The 20,816-nt window shown below is 50.5% G+C and overlaps 1 protein-coding gene across 1 annotated transcript in view; it reads left to right on the top strand.

The window, feature by feature from the left end:
* The window catches only part of LOC138492254 (acyl-CoA dehydrogenase family member 11-like), a 1,439,352-nt gene that overhangs the window by 682,699 nt on the left and 735,837 nt on the right, over positions 1 to 20,816 (top strand). The window contains exon 6 of the mRNA XM_069619296.1: positions 363 to 505. Coding sequence (XP_069475397.1) covers positions 363 to 505 — 143 coding nt within the window. The remainder of the gene's footprint in view (positions 1 to 362; positions 506 to 20,816) is intronic.

Here is a 20,816-nt window from a genome sequence, read left to right as displayed (position 1 = left end):
TCAGGAGGGTGTGGACAAGGTTGTAGGTGCAATGAACAGTAGGACAAAGAGGTATATCCCCAACCTACTGGGGAACAAGATGAGGATGATGAGCCTGAAGAGTGCAAGATACCGGGTACAAAAGACTGAAGCCAAGATGAATGGAAGGACTATGTTGTCCCCAAAAAATGACATGCAGAATTCAAATAAGTAATCTGACAATTTCCTTTATACATAAACATTATTTGCGGTGTGTGCAGTTTGATGGTGAATTTAGCGGCATTCCTTGTTAGCATCCCACTCCCTGATCAAACACGTACTCTTGCTTTTAATCTTCCCTAGCCATGTTCCTTTGATCTATACTGTAAAACATTTTTTCACAGCTGGTGGAACAGAGACCATTGCCAAACTGCAACCGGATGGGACATATAAACTGCATGGTTTTAAGTGGTTTACATCTGCGACTGACTCTGATATGACACTGACATTGGGGCGTGTTTTGAATGCCAACGGACGCACAGAGCAGGTAGATATGGGCTGCCCTCTACTGTGATTCAACGTTTCCCTTTCCCACATATGCAATAAGACCTACGCATAGCTATATATCTTACAGGGGAACTCCACCTCCGTTTTCTTTATTTTGGAAAAAGAATGTAAATAATTGCCCAATCCGCTGTGAAACCTCATACCAACAAGTCCAAAAGCTTAAACCTGACTGTGTCCTTGGAAAAATCAACAGGCGTTTTTAAATTAAATTTTTCCTCCTCGAGATAGGCCACAAAAATGTGTCATGGCATTTTAACCTTGTCTTTTTCATTACTCACAGAAATGTCTCTTGAATTCTCTCTGCCTATTGCTACATCAAATTACTTATTAATCGTACATTGTTGAATATCTCATCACACTAGCAAAATCCTGGGACACTTTACAATAAGGGATCTTTCTCTGGGGAAAAAAAGCCAATTGAACTCTGAACTGTTTTTGTATTTTCTTATATCTATTTGAACATTGTATTTATTGGTGTTTTATGTGGCGCAAATCATTAATAGTTTGCCCTGTAGCGCCCCCAAGAGTAAAGGATAGAAAACGGTAGGGGAAGGTAAGAGAAGAAGAGTCTTTATCATGCTCAGCCTTAAAACATTTCTGATCATTTAGGGTAAAGGGGAAACGTGCCAATAGATACAGATACAAGTAAATCGGGCCTCATTCACAAGTTGGGCTATTTTTGAAGTGTGCCTTGCGAACTTAATTGCCTCTTTCATGGAACTGGCAAAGAGGGAAGGATGAACATAAATAATTGCCCAGAAAATGTGCAGACTGACAAAGCTATGAGTCCGAAGCCTAAACCAGACCGCCTCTGTTGACAAAAGTGACTTGACAGTCAAAGGTTTTTGTGAAATGAAACATTTTCCACTTTTTTCTTAAACACAAATGTTTGTCTGCATAGCTCAGTGATGGGGAGATTATTCAAAAGAGTTACTAATGTGGAGTTCAGCAATTCGCCAGACCGCTTCTTAACGTCGGCAATAGAGGGAGAAACCAGTGGACTTTTGATTTTTTTTTTAAATGTTGCTTTTTAAAGAACGATGCACTCCAGAATCCATTAAAATGTGTGTAATTTTGTTTTGTGTTCAACTAATGCACATTGTTTGATAAACTACACACCCAATTTAATGCAGCCGCCCCCCATAAGCTATCCAAAACTCTTCCGGAAAGTAGCTATAATTGCTTTATTTCAGAGGTTAGGCCATAAAAGCGCCATAAAAACATGCACAATATAAACATACAAAGGGATGGGAGGACGTTTGGGGCGGGGTTGAAGAGGTGACCGTATAAGGAGCTTGGCATACAATAGGAGAAGGGCCCTACCCACACCCCACTGTATTCCTTGCATGCTTTCTCCCTCTGATTCCTCTTCTGTCCCCTGACCTTAGTCAAAAACACATTACATTCTATGTTACATTGTTTTTTTGTAAAAAAAGAATGCCTATTTGGCAGTGGTTCGTGTCGTCTATTTTGAGGAATACTAGAAACATCCGTCATTTTTGTGGCTCCCGGGGCGGCGGGTGCTGTGGAGCTGCTGCCTCTCTACTAAGCTCGGTGTAAGAGCGGACGACTTGCGCTGCTACTGCCGAGCCACTGATCCGTAGTGCTGCACAGATTGGCTCCTAGTGTGGGGAAGAGCAGCCGGATCATGCCGATCCCTTTTCCGCTCCGTTTGGCTCTCTGGCACCACAGGTACTTGCTGGAACGGCTGGGCCACGGGCGCACTGCATCGTTGGCGGTACATGTCTGGGAGAAGGGCCGTGATCTGAGTGGCTGTTGAGGCAGACCGTGACCTGCTGCTCGTGCTGTGCTGAAGGTGCAGGGACTTGCTCCCCTGAAGACTGGTGCCTTAGGCAGCGGCTGGGAACTCCCGGTCCTGTGACAAATCTGCACAGCCTGGCACCATTGATGATGGACTGAGTACGAGGGAGGCTGCAGACTAGTGTGTGGACATGGCTGGGTGAGGGATAGCAACCCGAGCTGCGGCAGTGAGCTCCTGGTGTCTCTCCCGCCCCCATACAGGTCCAGAATCCTGCACTGAAACTGAGGTGGATACTGGCATGCACCTTGTGTATATAGTAGCCCTGGATCTGACTGCTGCTGTGGCACAATATTTGCAGCAATGGAGCGTGTGGATGTTGTCTACAACTGCAATCCACCTGATAATCTGTGCCCCCCTGGGTAGTGGGCCTGACTTGCCTGGACTGGGTACAGCGCAACTGTTGACACTGCTACATTTTTTAGAGGAGTATTCCCACCACTCGCCCACACACTGCTTTTTTCTTTGTCTACTCTTCTCTGCTGGGGATTGCTGTCCAGTGCCGGGGTCTGACACTCAGCTCTTCAGGACTCCTTCCAAACTCGTAGTGGGAAGGGACCTGCCATGACGAAGGGTTCTGGAAATAAGAAGGGCGGCAGCATGTACCGCTTTGCAAAGACCACCCCTGGGCCGCAGAGGTGGTGGCCTCTACCGCACGTGCATTGCCCAGGCCCGGTCCCGCTCCCCAGGCAGAGACTGATCTGCTGAGCATGCAACAAATCCTGGACGCCATGCAAAAGGGCTTTGTGCAGTCAACGATAAGCTGGATGAGATCACGGTCAACGTTGTGTCCATCCACGCCCAGCTGGAGAAGGAGGCACACAGAATCGCTGAAAGTAGAAGTAGTACAGCGGAAGATGACATCACGTCCCTGCAGGCTGCTGTGATGGTCCTGACGAAAGATATGAAGTCAGTAAAAGTGAAGTGTGATGACCTAGAGTCGAGATCCCGCAGGAATAACTTACGCATTATAGGCGTGCCAGAGGACTCATTTCGAGGCAGCATGGAAGTGGCAGTGGAAGATTTGCTTAAAACTCTTCTACGAGATGCAGGACTTTCACTGCATTTTATGGTGGAATGTGCCCACCTGCCACTTGCGCCTGAACCCAAACCTGGAGATTACCCGCAGCTTGTGTTGCATGCATCATGAACTACAGAGACTGAACATTACGGCAGGCCAGTAAACTGAAAGATCTTCGCTTCGATTTACACAGTATACACATTTACCCCAAATTCACTGTGGCAGTGCAACAGGAGTGGCGTACATTCACTGGGGTCAAGAAAATAAGGCAAAGGAATGTCTCCTTCGCCATGGTTCCTGCTAGGCTTAAATTCCAACACAACAACAAAGAATAATTTTTCATGTTACCGGATGAAGCCGCCTCTTTTATAGACGCATATCCCTTTGGGCACCCCTTGCTTGGAAGGCTCACCCTCTACAAGATAGCTAGACCTGACCTCATGTCATATTGTAACTAAGTAGCCTGTGTCTATTGCAATGCCCTTAAGATTGGCTGGCATTCATACTGTACACTGATTTTAAAAAGTATGCTAGTCGCCCGCCCTGCGCGGGAACAGATGTCGCACTTGCAAGTGCAAATGCTTCGTTTTGGGTTGTTAGAGGGCGGGTGGGGGCAGACACTGCTGCAGTTTGTGGTGCAGTGGTGGTGGGTCATTTGCTGGTTTGTTGGATCATTTAAAAATACACTTGGTTGAACACATGGCAGAACAGGGTTCATACCTTCGTGCTGTGGTATGGGATGCATGAGCGTTTATGGTCCAGGGATGGGAAGTGATGCAGCTGTCGCGTTTCTAAGCTGGAACGTTAGGAGTTTGGCAATCTGATTAAGGCTCGTAAGATTATAGCATATGTTTACAGGAAAGGTGCCCAGATTCTGTTCCTGCAGGAAACGCATGCGCTGGTGCGACAGGTGATCAGCTTAGCATTGAGCTGGGGACCTCAGCAATATTACTCCAATAACGCCAGAGGCGTATTCATTTCGATAAACCCCTCTTTGCGGTTTATGCATTTGGACACCTGGGTGGACGAGGAGGAGGAGGCTGGCAGATATATATTGGTACAAGGGATCCTTTACAAGAAAGAAATCCTCCTACTTACTGTTTACGTCCCCCAATGTAGATGATCTTGGTTTCTATAGAAGGATGTTTGCAATGTGTGCCTCTTACCCACTTGCGGAGATTTATGGGGGTGACCTGAATACAGTACTGGGCACAGGGTTGGACCGCACTGGCGTCTGGCCCCGATCCTTGACCAAAGCAGCACGGTAAATACTACATAATATGTAGTGGCTGAAACTTTTAGATGGCTGTCAGCCGTTGCATGGCGTGGGCAGGGAGTACATGTTTTCCATTGTTCATGACATACACTTCCGCATTGACGCATGGAGGCTGTCTGACTCGCTTCTCCCCTACTCTGACCATTCCCCGCTGCTGTTGACTGTGTTTTACTCTGGACGTGGTATCTCGCACGCCCCGGCGGTTTAAAGCAGCTGCATTACTGGATACAGCATTTTCCCTCAATTTGCGTGACCATGTGGCCACTTTCTTTGATGACAATGTGGGGTCTGTGGACTCGGTGGCAACCCTCTGGCATGCATTTAAAGTATATGTTACAGGGATGGCCATGTCAGCAGAGTTTGGGGTCCTTAGTGTCTGAGGAGAGATTAGACTATGTAGGAGCTGAGCTGAGATCCCTACAACAACGATGTGATCAATGCCCTTCCCCAGGTTTGCATTTGGAAATTAAGTCCACCTTAGACGCATTTAGGGACTTGGCCCAGAGGGAACGGAAGTTCTTGGACAGACCGATGCTGGCTCAGAGGTATGGTGAGGCTGACTGGCCTGGTCGTGCATTGGCAGGTTTGGTGAAATCCGAGTCAGGGATTACACATAGACCTTTTATCGGGAGAGCGCACAGCTCAACTGTACACACCAAGGCTGATTTGAGGTTTTTATTATTTTTACCATGCGCTATACCAACCCAAAGGGAATGCTACAGAGACCATAGAGTCCTTTTAAAAGATACTGATGACTCTTATTTCTTGGGAGGCTCGGGACGCACTGCAGGCGACAATGACGGTAGAATAAATTCAGGCAGCAGTGCTAGATTTACCCAGTGGGAAGGTTCGGCTGTGGCAATTTTAGGGCATTGTTTTATAAAGAATATTTAGATTTGCTAGCCCCGTATTTTTTGCAACTGTGGGAGGAGGCACGTGTGAAAGGGTGCTGCCTGAGAGTGTGCGTTAGGCGATGATTATATTCCTACTCAAACAGAGTTAGGCCACAGGGGGCTTCAGCTCTTATAGACCGCTGTCCCTCATAAACAGAGATGCAAAAAATCTTTGCCAAGGTGCTGCCGTTGAGACTCTCTCTGTTAATACCACACATGGTTCATCCTGACCAGTCGAGGTTCGTTCCCGGCCGCTCCACGGCATTGTATCTTAGTTGACTCTATAACGTTATGGCGCAGACTCCCCCAAACTCCCCCCCCGAGTTGCAAGCCGTTGCAGTCTCCTTAGATATGCAGAAGACCTTTGATGCAATGTCATGGCCGTTTTTATTTCAGTTATTGACCAATTATGGGTTTGGACCGGGGTCCACCTCATGGGTCAGGATCCTTTTTGCAAAACCCTTCGCCTGGGTGCGGGCTAATGGTTGTGACTCGCAGGTGTTCTGTTTGGACAGCAAAACCAGGCAGGGATGCCAGTTATCCCCTTTACTGTTCGTGCTAGTTATTGAACCGTTGGCTGATAAATTGTGTGTTGAACACTGACGTGCAAGTAAACCTCTAGGCAGAAGCGCAGAGATCATATCGCTATACGCGGATGACATTTTGTTATGTCAGAAACCCTGAAAATAATCTGGCTAGCATGATAGATACTGTGAGGAGTATGGCAGATTTTCAGGCCTGCACCTTGATAACAAGACTGAAATATTACTGCTCACTGCCGGCACGTCAGAACTGGTGTGCAAGAAAGAGCTGAACTGGTTCGCGCAGTCTGAGGTATTTGGGCATTACGATAATTCAATCATCGGTGCATACCAGAGAAATTACTTATGGGACCTACCTGGTGGACATAAAATCCAAACTCCAACAATGGGGCAGCGTTCCAATGTTGGTTGCTGGGAGGTTGTCTTTAATTAAAATGATGATACTGCCCAAATTTCTGTACATGTTTCATAACATTCCACTCTGGCCTAGCCGTGCATGGTTTTAGGAATTTACAGCGGTGTGCACCTCTTATACTTGGGTGGCGGGCTCAGTTAGACTTGATGGATGCATCTGAGCAGACCATATGAGCAGGGTGGGTTTAATGCTCCAGACTGAATTATACTATATTGCAGCACAGGTACATTATGCAACCTATTGATCTTGGGATGATGTCACCTTGCTGCATGTCAGACTTGAGCGGATGCGAGCTGGCCTAGCCCCGCTGTTGTCCCTTTTGGCGGGAGGCAGTGATACCAGGCAATACACCCAATGGATCCTGTCTGGGCCACCTGGCGTGGGCGTGGACAAGTCTTCAGCTGTCGGTCCTTTATGACAAGCGTCTCCACCTCTGTGGACTATCGACGCTAGCCCCTACTTTGATACAAGCATTGAAAAGTACTGGCGAGCAGCAGGCATTCATAACATTGGCCACCTGTACGCGGATGTCTGTTTTGTACACTGGGATGATATGAAACTAGATGTGGGGGATGGGGCATTGCATACACTACACTACATGCGGGCCGCTGTTAAAGCCCATTGGCCTATGTTTCCAGATGAACCCCGTCCACATGCATGTTTGTCATGTCTTGCAAACACCTGGTGCAGAGAAGTATTTCTGTGCTGTATAAATAAATTCAAACTGGACAATCACCCCGTTGGGTCCACCCGCTCTAGGTGGTGTGACGACCTTCAAACTGAACTCACGGATGAGTAGTTGAGGGCAATCTGTGCCTTGACAAAAGGAGTGTCCTTAAAGTCAAAGTATAGGCTTATACCCTTTAAGATCGTGAATAGACTATATGGCCCCCCCATTAAGACTGAATCTATTTCAAGCCGATGGGTTACATGTGGCCCTACATGCAAGGCTGAAAATGTGACTTTACTACACATGCTATGGTCCTGTCCTGCATTGTATGACTGTTGGTTCTGCGCTTTCAGATATATTGGGTGTACAGTTATCTCTGAGGGCCTGTGAGCGTGTGATGCGCTCGTGGTGAGTAGTACTTTCCACCGAGACCCTCCTGGTCCTCTCATTTCACCTGTAGCCCCTGGTCTGACCCCTGGTCTGACCCCCCAGCCCCTGCGGGCCTGCCCGATTCCTCCGAACCCCTCTGCATCTCCTTCCACCTTCTCCACCCGCCTCCCAGCTCGCCCACCTCCCGTGATTGGCTGAGTAACTTCCCGTGATTGGCTGAGTAACTTCCTGCAGCACTGCCTATCGCTCGGCAGCCCTTGCGTTAGCTTTTGGTAGCTGGCGCATCGTGGTGAGTAGTGCTTTCCATTGAGACCCTCCTGGGCCTCTGATTTCACCTGTAGCCCCTGTCTGAGCCCCAAGTCCCCGCGCGCCTGCCCGATTCCTCAGAGCCCTCTGCATCTCCTTCCACCTTCCCCACCCGCCTCCCAGCCCGGCCACCTCCCGTGATTGGCTGAGTAACTTCCTGCAGCACTGCCTATCGCTCAGCAGCTCTCGCGTGCGCTTTTGGTAGCTGGCACATCGTGATGAATAGTGCCCTCCTGGGAGCCCCTCATTTTTGAGATGTCTGCAGGCCCCGAGGCCTTTTGCAACCTCCCCACAGCCCGCTCCCACCCCACATCCTCTTCCTGGTTTCCTTTCCCTCCCGCCTCCTGACCCGCCCAGCACCGCTCTCATTGGTCCTCCCAGCCTTCATCACTGGTCTTCCCAGGGCAGCCCTTATGCCTTTGCAGCCCCGCGGCAAAGGGCCCTAAGGCCAAGAGCAGCCCCAACAGAGGCGGCTCCAAGAGGTGTCTGCAGGGGAAGCAGTAGCCAGCTGTCAACCATCAACTACAAGGACCAGTAAGGTAGGAGTGGCCTGGGTCAGGAGTAGAGCAAGTACTCTACCCTATATTCCGAGCCACTTACCAAACCCATAGTAAACAAGGTGATTACTGCCCTCTGCATCTTTCCCTCACCCTCAAACTTAATCATTATTTAATACTGTACCAATCTGGCTAGGCACAGACCCCCCCCTTCCTCTGTATAGACTTATACAGGTCTCTCAAATTGAGCAAGGGGTTCTGTCCAAATTGCACTGTATGATATTTAGATTGCATTGATAGGCCTCTCTCCCACTATAAAGGTCTCTCAAATCTAGTCGGGTTTTCATGTCCAGATTGCATTGTATGATATTTAGATTGCATTGATAGACCTCTCTCCCACTACACAGGGCTCTCAAATCTAGTTGGGCTTTTTTGTCTAGATTGCATTTTATGATACTAGATTGCATTGATAGGCCTGTCTCTCAAATCTATCGGGGCTTCTAAGTCCACATTGCATTAAGTGATATCGAATATGCATCAATGGGCCTCTCTCCCACTACACAGGCCTCTCAAATTTAGCAGGGGTTCTATCCCCAAACTGCATTGTATGATATTTAGATTGCATTGAAAGGCCTCTCTCCCACTATACGGGTCTCTCAAATTTAGCAGGGGTTCTGTCTCCAAACTGCATTGTATGATACTTAGATTGCATTGATAGGCCTCTCTCCCAATATACAGGTCTCTCGAATCTAGCCGGGGTTTTGTCTCCAAATTGCATTGTATGATGTTTAGATTGCATTGATAGGCCTCTCTCCCACTATACAGGTTTCTCAAATCCAGTTGGGTTTAGTGTCCAGATCGCATTGTATGATACTCAGATTGCATTGAGATGCCTGTCTCTCAAATCTAGCGGGACTTCTGTGGCCGGATTGCATTAAGGGAGTAAGTCCTACCTACACCCCTCAAACTCGCTCCTCAACTACTACATGTCTCCCCTGAGCCTACATGGCTAGCTCACCGCGGTGAACCGTGTTCAGGGAGACGTCCACTGTGCAGGACTCCCAGATATAGCTGTGCTTGGTATCGTGCTCCACTGCTTCAACTGACCCTCAAATCTAGCTGTGTTTGGTATCAGACAGTACTGTCTCAACTGACCCGCAAATATAGTTGTTTAGTCTGATACCCTGTTGCTCTCCTAGGCGTGGGCCTCTCTCCCACGGTGCAGGACCCCCAAGTCTAGCTGTGACTGGTATAGTGCTCCACTGTTTCGGCTGACCCTCAAACTAGCTGTGTTAGGTCCAGTACTCTGTCGCCTTCTTAGGCGTAGGCCTTTCTCCCGATATACAGGGCCCCTAATCTAACTGTGCTTAGTTCGGCACTCTATTAATCCCAGAAACCCATCACTACCTAACTTAATTGAGTCCTATTCCACCAGACCATTTAATGCCCATAACCCACCCCGACAGTGCACCCTTAGGAAACACATCCCTACCCACCGACAGAAGTGACAGACTAAGCCAGAGAGCACCCTAGCGTATCCAGAAAAGGAAAAACCAAGATTACTGCGCCTGCACAACACAGCATAGAGGAGCAACTGTGCTACTACGTCTGCACCTTGAACTGAAAAATGGCCCGACCCACAAAAGGACGCTGAGAAAGAGAGCAAGATAGTGCAACAAGGGACGCGAACACACAACAACGACAGAACCCAGAAGAATCCGCCTCATTGGCAGGAAACACGCCTAGCACAGTCATAACCGGAACAAAATTTGTAAGAGAAAAATCATTATACCTCACACCTTATCTCACGACAACCACAGAACACCGACACCTCATCATGGAAACCTCGAGACATGCAAATAATTTCCTGAAACACCCGGAAAATAGATGGAAGCACTCAACAAGAGAGTGGGATGCTTCCAACCCCATTACCCCTTAAATCACAAGAACAGAGGGGCAATATTGATTTCCACAACATCCACACAATACGACAAAGTCCCGACAACCAACAATGCTACCTCCAACCTAATAATCGGACTCAATGAAGAAAAAGCCATCGCTGATCTTCAACTGAGCATCATCACAGCAGAAGCACCACGATTGATCAGCCCTGTTATCAACCTATTGGACCGCTTTAACGAAGAAGCAGCTGTCGCCGTTCTTCATCCTACCAACATCAATGCGGAAACACCACGACCGGATAACTACAAACCTGAACAACGAATAACCACAAAAAAAATCACACCCAGAGAATCCACTGTAACTTAATAAACGCAAGGTCAATGTCCAAACATTCAACCAAAATACACGATCGCCTATCAGACGGCGGCATAGACATCCCATTTGTAACCTAAACATAGCTAGATGACAACTATGAGATCACCCTCAACAACTGCCTGCCGGAAGATTTCAAATGCATCCAAGCAAAAAGGAAACCCAAAAGGGGGGGGGGGAGACTAGCGATCATCCACAAGGAGCAACTGGCCATTAAAATGGAAGATCCAATAAACATCGGTAAATGCGAATCCTTAATACTACGGCTATCAGTAAACCCCAAAACAAACCTGAAATTCATACTGATATACAGACCACCAACCTACAATGCGACTTTCACAAACGCCTTCACGGAAGCAATCACCATCCTAGACATCAAGTATAATCATCTGATCATCCTCAGGGATTTCAACATCTGGTTCGACGAAGAAACCACAACCATACAAAAATCCTTAACCGCCCAACTAGCAGCCATGAACCTACAACAACTAGTCAAAGGAGCAACACACTCAGCAGGGCACACACTTGACGCAATCTTCACCAACAAGGATCTCATCACCACGGCACCCCCAATTCAAATACTCTGGAGCGACCACCTCATCATTCCATTCATAATCCCAACGGCCGCTTCAACAAAGAAGCAACAAGAAAAACCACTGATCATGATGAAAAGAAATTGGAGAACTCCAACCTAACCGAGCTCCTGGAACTCAGCAAACCACAAACAACAACCTTGGAAGAAGCTGACCTAGACAAAAAAGTTGTCCTACTCCATACCTGGATTGCAACAACTCTACATGACATCGCCAAAGAAAAGCCCTTCATCCCATCACGTAAGAAAACGGCAAAATGGTTCACCCCACTACTCAGCGGCATGAAAAGAAAAAACTGAAAACTAGAATCTGAATGGAGGACCAACACCACCACCGCAAACAAATTGAAATTGCTGCAACAGATCCTCTCATATGAAAAGGAAATACAAAAAGCGAAGAGGAAACACTACGACAACCAAATCTTCAGAGCACCAAACGCCCAAAAAGAACTCTTCAAAATCATAAACGAAATAAAAAACCCACTGGGCTGCAACAACACGCCAATTCCATCGATGAAACTTTGCGATGACCTAGGAGACCACTTCAAAAACAAAATAACTTCCATCCAACACACCATACAAAACAGGCCAAGCGATCACACCTCAAACCCCATCGACAGCGACGAGGAACATCCAAACAGGCTACGAAGCTTCCCAGAAATATCAGTGGAGACTTTGGTCAAACTGGTAAACCAAAGCAACAAATCAGGCTCTCCTGAAGACCCCTGCCCCTGGACATATACAAAACATTTCTCCAGCATGGGGTCTGGCATGGATTCACATGCTCATGAATATTCCCCGTCGTCAGGCTGGGAATCCTTGGTAAAGAAAAAACCAGTATCAGTTTCGTTTCTGATCTGTCTTTCGTAGTAGTAACCAATCACTGGTCTCTGCGTCATACTGACCACAGCCAATGACTGCCCTCTACCTAAGCCCCGCCTCTGGCAGCCATCTTCAGATTTTTACCGCACGTTCATGTGTTGGGATCCTCGTGCTATTGCTCTCGAGCGTTAGTGCTATTTTTTCACGTTTTTTCTCAAAAACTTCGTTTTTTTCAGTCAAAAGAGCCTCAAGCTCCACCGACTCTCCATCCGATCAACGGGGACCCGTGTCGGATTGGTCTACGCCCCTCAAGGGTGAAGATTCGTCGAGCTACGCTTTTGGAGGACTCCAGAAGTTTCTCAGGCCCATCTCGGTCATGGCCCAGGAGAAGGGAAGCTCGACGCCCGGAAAGCTGTTCAGGGTCTGCCCTGGATGCCAGCTGCAGAATGTCTTTAAGGAAGACGAACACTCCTTTTGTCTTTACTGCCTACATGAAGACAAGACGCACTTGGAGAAGGACTGTGCGTTTTGCGGCAACATGTCGGAGCGGACCATGAAGGACCGCCATCAACGTCTCGCCAACTGGCTGGAAGGGAAGTGCCCGTCCGGCGAGAAGAAGAAATCCGAGCGGTCTTCTAAGACCTTTGAGGACGCCCCGGCGACGGGGGTCCAACACAAGGCCAAGCACCGCGAGTCCGCTGGCAACGGGAGCGCCGAACGGTCGGGCTCTACGGGCACCAGGCAGGGCGCACCCTCCCCGGCACCATCAACCACGAGCCAACGCTCTGGGTCGGGTAAGAGAAAGGCCGAGCACCCGGCGAAGCTCCTGGAGAGGCCCCGGTCGAGCTCGAAGGCGGAGGGGGAGCGAGGCAGTGTCCCCCCCCCTCAAGGAGAAGGCGGTGAGCGCACCAAGGGTGGTGAAAGCCTTAATCCATCCGGCCAAGGCCTCTATCGAGACAGTCGCGGCGGCCCTGGCTCAGCCTGTGGAGGCTACGCCGGTGGTGGCGACCTCGGGGCTCAGAGTCTCCCTGCCACCGCGGAGGGAGTCCTCTTTTATGCCCATCGACAGGACCCCAGTGAAACCTCCGACGGAGAAGAAAAAGGGTGGGCAGGAGGTCACCGTAGATTCGGCCTCAACCTCTGAGGAAGAACTGATCGAGGTCTTAAGCCACAGCGTTGGCGTGGAAGAAGACCAGCCCGTCGGGAGGGATCCCGACGCAGGAGACGACGACATCGTCGAGGGTACCGACGGGGCCCCTGACCGCCCGTCGGATTCCCCTCTGCCAGTGCCGCAAGACAACTCGGCGGCCATTTTGTTGGCTATACAGTCCTTATGCTCAGAGAGAAGGACGAGACTGCCGTTACCAGTGGAGGAACCACTCCCGTCGGGGGACCCGGAACCAGGCCCTTCGGGCAGCCCCCCTCCTAAGAAAAGAAGGATTCACCCTCCACCTCCTTTTCAGCCGTCGCGCCCCGTTCAGCCCTCCTCCCCGTCCACAACTCGAGGGGATGATACGGGGACTGACACGGCCGCAACGGGTACGCGGTACCTCTACTGGACGATATTTGGGATGAGGGCCTCGCCCTCCTCAAGAACCCATCCACGACGCCGGCTAGAAGAGACCGGTACGAGAAGAAGTACCGGGTCCCGGACGCGGCCCCCTTGTGCCTCCGGGCGCAGCCTACCCCGGACTCCGTCGTCTCCGCGGCGGCCAGGAAGAAAGCGGGGGGGTCGCAGCCTCCACGTCGACTTCCCCGCCGGACGGCGAGGGAAAGAAATTGGACACGATGGGGCGCAGGGTCATCTCGTCTGCAGCGACGACGATTAAGGCTATCGTAGCCCGGTACGACAGGGAGCTGTGGTACAAGCTGGCTCCCCTGCTGGACTTCCTACCGGACGACAAGAGGGCGGATGCCCTGGAGATCTTGCATGAAGGTGAGGTGGCGTCGGACCACGCCATCACTATTGCGACGGACATCGCCGACACTGGATTTCGCCAGTTGGGCAACGGCGTGTGCCTTAGGCGGCGTGGATGGCTCAAGGCTACTGACTTCCGTCAAGACGTACAGACCAGAGTCCTGGACATGCCGTTCGATGGGAACAACCTGTTTGGGAAAACAGTGGACGATTCCCTTCAAGCCATTAAAGCGGACACGGAGACAGCCCGGGCTCTCGGGGTTCTCCAGCAACGGCGGCCGCCCTTTCGGAGCGGCGGAGGCAAGGGGGCCTCCAAAGGTTCCGGCGGCGGATTTTCCACCTACCGTCAAGCGGCCCGTTCGTCGTCTCAAGAAGCTTACAGGGGACGAGGCAAGTCAGGCGGACCCCGCCGTCGTCGCCAAGGAGGTCAAGGCGGCAAAGCCTCGTCTAAGCAGGATTGAACCGGCCGTGGGGTCGGGCCCCCACCGAAGCACCCCGGTGGGAGGCCGGCTGGCGAGCTTTGTCATTGTGTGGGAGTCCATCTCCACCGACCGTTGGGTGCTGGACGCCCTAGCCCAGGGCCACGCGCTCGAGTTTCAAAGAAAGTGCCCGCGCGTCCCCCCTGTGGCCAGGAAAGAGCTTCACGTCCCTCAGCTTCTCCGGGAGGTAAGGGCGATGCTAAGGAAGGGCGCCATCGAACTCGTCCCAAGGAGGCTTCGGGGCTCCGGAGTTTACTCAAGATACTTCCTCGTGAAGAAGAAGACGGGAGGATGGTGCCCCATCCTAGACCTACGACGGCTGAACAAGTTCATCAAGGCTCAGAAGTTCCGGATGGTCACCCTCCAGCACGTCCTGGGTCAGCTGGAGGAGGGCGACTTCCTGTCAACGTTGGATTTGGAGGATGCCTACTTCCATATTCCCATCCTAAAGGGGCACCGAAAATTCCTCAGGTTCGTGGTCCAAGGGCGTCACTACCAGTTCAGAGCCCTTCCCTTCGGTCTACGGTCGGCACCCAGGGTATTCACCAAGTGCCTTGCACCAGTGGCGGCGCAGCTGCGCCGAGAGGGGATCCACGTCTACCCCTACCTGGACGACTGGCTCATCCGAGCCAAGACGAGGGAGCTCGCCGTGGAGCACACGGCAAGGGCCGTCCAACTTCTCACGGACCTGGGATTTCCGTGAACTACGCCAAGTCCCACCTGGTACCCGCGCAAAACGCACTGTTTCTGGGAGCGAAGCTCGACACAGTGTCCCTTCTGGCCTCCCCGTCGGAGGAAAGGACCAGGTCCATCCTGGGCAAGGTACAGCGGATGTTGGTTTCCGACGCGGCCAAGGTGAGGTCCATCAAGTCCCTCCTCGGAATGATGTCTTCTTGCATCTACCTCATTCCCATGTGCAGGCTCCGGATGCGCCTGTTGCAGGAGTTCCTAGACGCGCGCTGGATCCAAACGACGGGCGGCTTCGAGGAGAGGATCACACTCGACGAGAGTTTCCCCCGAGCGATCCGGTGGTGGGGCACCCGCGCGCATCCGACGGCGGGCATGGACTTCCAGACCCCAGACCACCAGGAGACAGTGACTACGGATGCCTCCCTGGAAGGGTGGGGAGCGCACACCGAAAATCTGCACGCGAAAGGCCTTTGGCTCCCGACGGAGAAGTCCCTCCATATCAACGTCCTGGAGCTCCGTGCAGTGTTCTGGGCCCTCAGGTCCTTCCTTCCGTCCCTCAAGGGCAAGGTGGTGAGGATCTTCACCGACAACACCACCACCATGTTTTACATCAGGAAACAGGGCGGAACCAGGTCCCCAGCACTGTCCAAGGAGGCGCAGGACCTGTGGCATTGGGCTGTCGCCCAAAGGATGTTTCTGGTGCCGTTTCATCTGGCAGGGATAAAAAACACCATCGCCGACTCACTCAGCAGGGAGCTGCGCTCGTTCCACGAGTGGGAACTACGGCAGGATCTAGTGGATCGCCTCTTCCGACGGTGGGGCACACCCCAGATCGACCTGTTCGCGACGGCGACGAACTCCAAGTGCCGGAGGTTCGCCAGCAGGTTTCCCCAGCCGAGGAGCATGGGCGATGCTTTCTCGTTCCCCTGGGCGGGCCTGTTCCTATACGCGTTCCCTCCATTGCCACTACTGATCCGGCTCATCAACCAGCTCAAGAGGTCACGGTGCAGGATGATCCTCGCCGCACCTGCGTGGCCGAGGCAGATATGGTTCCTGGACCTTCTGGACTTGTCAGCGTCCCCGTCAATCAAGCTGCCAGTGGACGCGGATCTGCTCTCCAGGGAAGGAGGCGCCATCCTCCACCACGACCCGAAGTCGCTGAACTTGCAGGCCTGGCTCCTGCAGCGCTAGAGTTTGGAGGATACGACATACCGGCTGACTGCAGAGAGGTTCTTGCAAAGGCCAGGGCGTCCTCGACTCTTAAATGCTACGGACACAAATGGAAGAGGTTCTCTGTCTGGTGCCACGCACAGAAGATTAACCCTCTAAGGATTACGGCTCCCCAAGTACTGCCGTACCTGTTGACGCTGGCCAAAGCTGGACTGGCACACGCGTCCATCAAGATTCATCTTGCTGCAATCTCCCGATACACTAGAACCACGGGGCGGACTTCCTTGTGGTCTCATCGTCTGGTGAAAGAGTTCATGAAGGGACTGTTCAGATCGTTCCCGCCGGTGAAGGCTCCGGCCCCGGCGTGGGAGCTCAACGTGGTGCTGACCAAGCTCATGGGACCTCCGTTCGAGCCTCTGCACTCGGCCCCGTTAAAGTTCCTGTTGTGGAAAACAGCGTTTCTTGTGGCCATCACCTCCGCACGACGGGTGGGAGAGATCCAGGCCCTTTCCTGCAAGGCCCCGTACTTGACTTTTCACGACACGAGGGTGGTGCTCAGGACGCACCCCTCCTTCATGCCCAAGGTGCCGTCGGACTTCCATCTCAACGAACCCTTGGTGTTGCCTGTGTTTTTCCCGTCGCCTTCGTCGCCGGCTGAGAGGACTTTGCACTCGCTGGATGTGGCTAGAGCGCTGAAGTTCTACGTGGATCGCATGAAGTGTTTTCGGAAGACGTCACAACTCTTTGTGAACTTTGGACCTGTCAATCAGGGGAAGGCTCTCTCGAAGGCTTCCATTTCCAGTTGGCTCTCCGGTTGTATCATGTATTGTCACCGGTTGGCAAACCGACCGCTGCCTGGGCGTCCGAGAGCACATTCCACCAGAGCGATCGCAGCTACCACGGCGTTCCTTTCTGGTGTGCCCCTGCTGGACATTTGCAGGGCTGCTACGTGGAGGTCGACGCACACCTTCACGAAATTCTACTGCGTCGATCGGGATTCCAGGGAGGAGTCCAGGGTCAGCCAAGCAGTGCTGCGCTACCTGTTCGCCTGAGGTGAGCCTGGTGAGGAGGTAAGATTGCTTAATGTTGAGTTTGATGTGATGCTTAATGTTGAGCCTTTGCCACCTCCCGTGGTTGTGCATGTGGGTACTGCTATGTATTCTTTATTCATGAGCATGTGAATCCATGCCAGACCCCATGCTGGAGAAGGAACAAGTTACTTACCTGTAACTGTTGTTCTCCAGCATGGGTCTGGCATGGATTCACATGCGAACCCTCCCGCCTACCCCTCTGCGGCTCTTTACTTGGTCATACTGCCACTTCACGTGCTTCCAAATCTGAAGATGGCTGCCAGAGGCGGGGCTTAGGTAGAGGGCAGTCATTGGCTGTGGTCAGTATGAGACCAGTGATTGGTTACTACTACGAAAGACAGATCAGAAACGAAACTGATACTGTTTTTTTCTTTACCCCTGACGACGGGGAATATTCATGAGCATGTGAATCCATGCCAGACCCATGCTGGAGAACAACAGTTACAGGTAAATAACTTAATCCTTCTCAAACAAGGAACCCCCATGGAATACCACAGGAATTTCCTCAATCTCAACAGGTAAAGTACCACAGGCCTTCAAATCGGCTTACATCAAGCCGCTACTCAAAGACACAGCAGGAAACGTAGAGGACTTATCAAACTACAGACCCATTTCCGACATACCCTACAAAGCCAAACTGCTAGAAACGTACATCTACAAAATAACCCAATAATTCATAGAAGAGCACTGCCTACTAGAACAGGCACAAGTTGGTTTCAGACCAATGAGAGGAACAGAATCAGCTCTCCTTTCAATATCGGACGACCTCAAAACCAACGTGGACTCGGACAACAGTACTGTCCTGATTCTACTCTATCCGCAGCTTTTGACACTGTCAACCACGACATCCTCATAAAGAGATTAGAAGGAGTAGGAATAACAGACACCACCCTACTATGGATGAAATCCTTCCTAACAAACAGAACCGAAACCATATGGATGAAACCTTTTAAGTCCAAACCTAGAGACTCCACGTGCAAAGTACCACAAGGATCATCTTTCTCCCGCTTCTATTCAACATCTACATGTACCTATTAATCAAACTCCTAAAAAAACATGGCCTCACATGCTACAACTACGCCGACGATACTCAATCTTCAACATACAAGACCCCTGAAAAGAAAACACTACACTAGCGAATTGCCTTCGTGATATATTCAACTGGATGAACCTCAACCACCTCAAAATCAACCCAGGCAAAACAGAGATAATGATTGTTTCAAAAAAGGGAGGGGGACATCAGCTACATCCCCTGGCCACGAGAGCTCGGCACCACACCAGCACCATCATCAACCATAAAAAACCTAGAGGTCCTGATGGATAACAACTTCTCTAGAGCCGCAAGTAAATGCTCTACTCAAGAAATGTTTCTTCCTCCTGCGAGCAGCAAAAAGGATCCTACCGTTCCTGTCGTTCACCAACAAAACACTTGCCATCATCGCTCTGATCATGTCCAGAGTAGATTACGCCAATAGCCTATACTTGGGTATGCCCGAACGACTTCTAAAAAAACTACAACGCATACAAAATGCGACAGCCAGACTCCTCCTCAAGCTACCCAGAAGAGAATACATCACACCCGTGCTAAAAATACTACACTGGCTACCATTAAAACAGCGAATAAAGTTTAAGTCCATGTGTATCACACACAGAGCAATGCACAAACAAGGCGCAGAATTCCCAAGCTCTAAACTACCCCTACACCAACCGACAAGAACACTGAGATCAAACACCGACATCCGCCTGGAACCAAAACCCTATAACAGAAGAAAACTCGGAGGATCCGCTTTCTCTCACCAGGCACCGAAAACCTGGAATGACCTACCGAAGAATATACGGAGCACGACAAACCACCTAGCATTCAGGAAACACCTCAAATCATGGCTCTTCACAGCGTAAGTACAACAGCGGTGCATTAGGATGCCCACCCCGTTAAACAACGATGAAAATAACACCAACCTCGGGTCACTCCCAAAATGGACATACACAGAAACCAAAGAACGGACCCCACGACAGACCATAAGATATCATAGGAAATGGCCACAAAAGGATATCACCATAGACTGATCACATACTCAGACCGAGACGAAAGCCCTTAAATGACTCATCCACCGCCTTCCGGACGTACCATATCCAAACCCCCAGTAGACGCATTTAGATAGAAACTTTGCGAGAGGAGACCACAACACCAGCTCCAGCACCCAAGGAGGAGAATAGACACCCAATCCACATTAATCAATCCATCAACCTTAGAACACCCACATAGCTTGCTAAAATAGAATGGTGAGGAGCAATCGGAACACTTACAGAGCATGTTAGAACAGCACAGGGAGCGCCTCACACAAACCTAAAACCCTGCCAGGCGTAACCCCTTCGCCCACCCTGATGAGATTGGGAGGATCGGCAAGCGCCACACTCGGACAGAGTTCTGAATGTTAGCATGTTAAACTTCATATAACCCACTAACAAAGATCTCAGCATTTATGCAAACTTATCTCACTCAAAAATCTCACACAACCATCTCTCGTACAACAACCCACACGCACTTCACAACACCGCAACAACACATAAGCCACACCAACAGCATACGAGGACTGACATCGATCGGATACTCCCACCAAAGCTCAGCACCCGGTATATACCGAGTTGAAGCTGCCAACAGAACACCACTCGTTTCACTATCCTACTCCTGCTTCACCTACTAACCCATCCCACATTCTCATTTACAGATCCGCCAGAGCGCCTGGGGACCAACTCTGTTGGTGACAGTGCACGGTACAAATACCTTTAACATTTAACATGCCCAAAGAACTAATCTGATTAGATGATAAAGAAAACAGTCCTGGCCAGTCTCTATCAAATCAAAATGGCCATACTAACAATACCTAATACCTGCCCTTTCGAGGGGATTGTGTCCTCCGACGTATTCCACATCTATGACAGGTAATGGCCACAAGGGATTATGTATGAATAGGAAAATCAGTGTTAGAATATAAAGAATCAAAGTGGCTGAGTCAGCTCTCCTCCCCATGTTGGACAGCACGGGCTAAGGTGGTCCCCGTAGACAGGATGACATACTCTGGCTCAGATTTTCATAACAAAGCAGTTCCAAACGTAGATCGAGGTCTGCCTGGCCTTCCATGTTAAAATCACTTTTCGAGGGTTCCAAAAGTTCTTTCACAGTTCAACAAAAAGGGTTTACAGTTCAACCAAAAGTTAACGCAGGTTTCCCTCTGTCGGGCTCGGACCTCTCAATCACAGCACTTGTAGGGATTCCCTTCCCCAAGCTTTCTTCACATTCGTTAGGGGTTCCCTTCCCCTAACTTACCACACTTCCAATCTTTCTTAGTCGGGCTCTGACCTTTTCCTGACGTTGAAGACTTTTGAATCTGCAAGGCTTTTACTATAGAGCTCAGCAGGACCACT

This window comes from Ambystoma mexicanum, chromosome 10 (genome assembly GCF_040938575.1).
Source record: "Ambystoma mexicanum isolate Mex_15411 chromosome 10, UKY_AmexF1_1, whole genome shotgun sequence".
Classification (NCBI taxonomy): domain Eukaryota; kingdom Metazoa; phylum Chordata; class Amphibia; order Caudata; family Ambystomatidae; genus Ambystoma; species Ambystoma mexicanum.
Note: the sequence above shows the minus strand (reverse complement) of the source record. Positions and strands in the feature narration are given on the sequence as shown.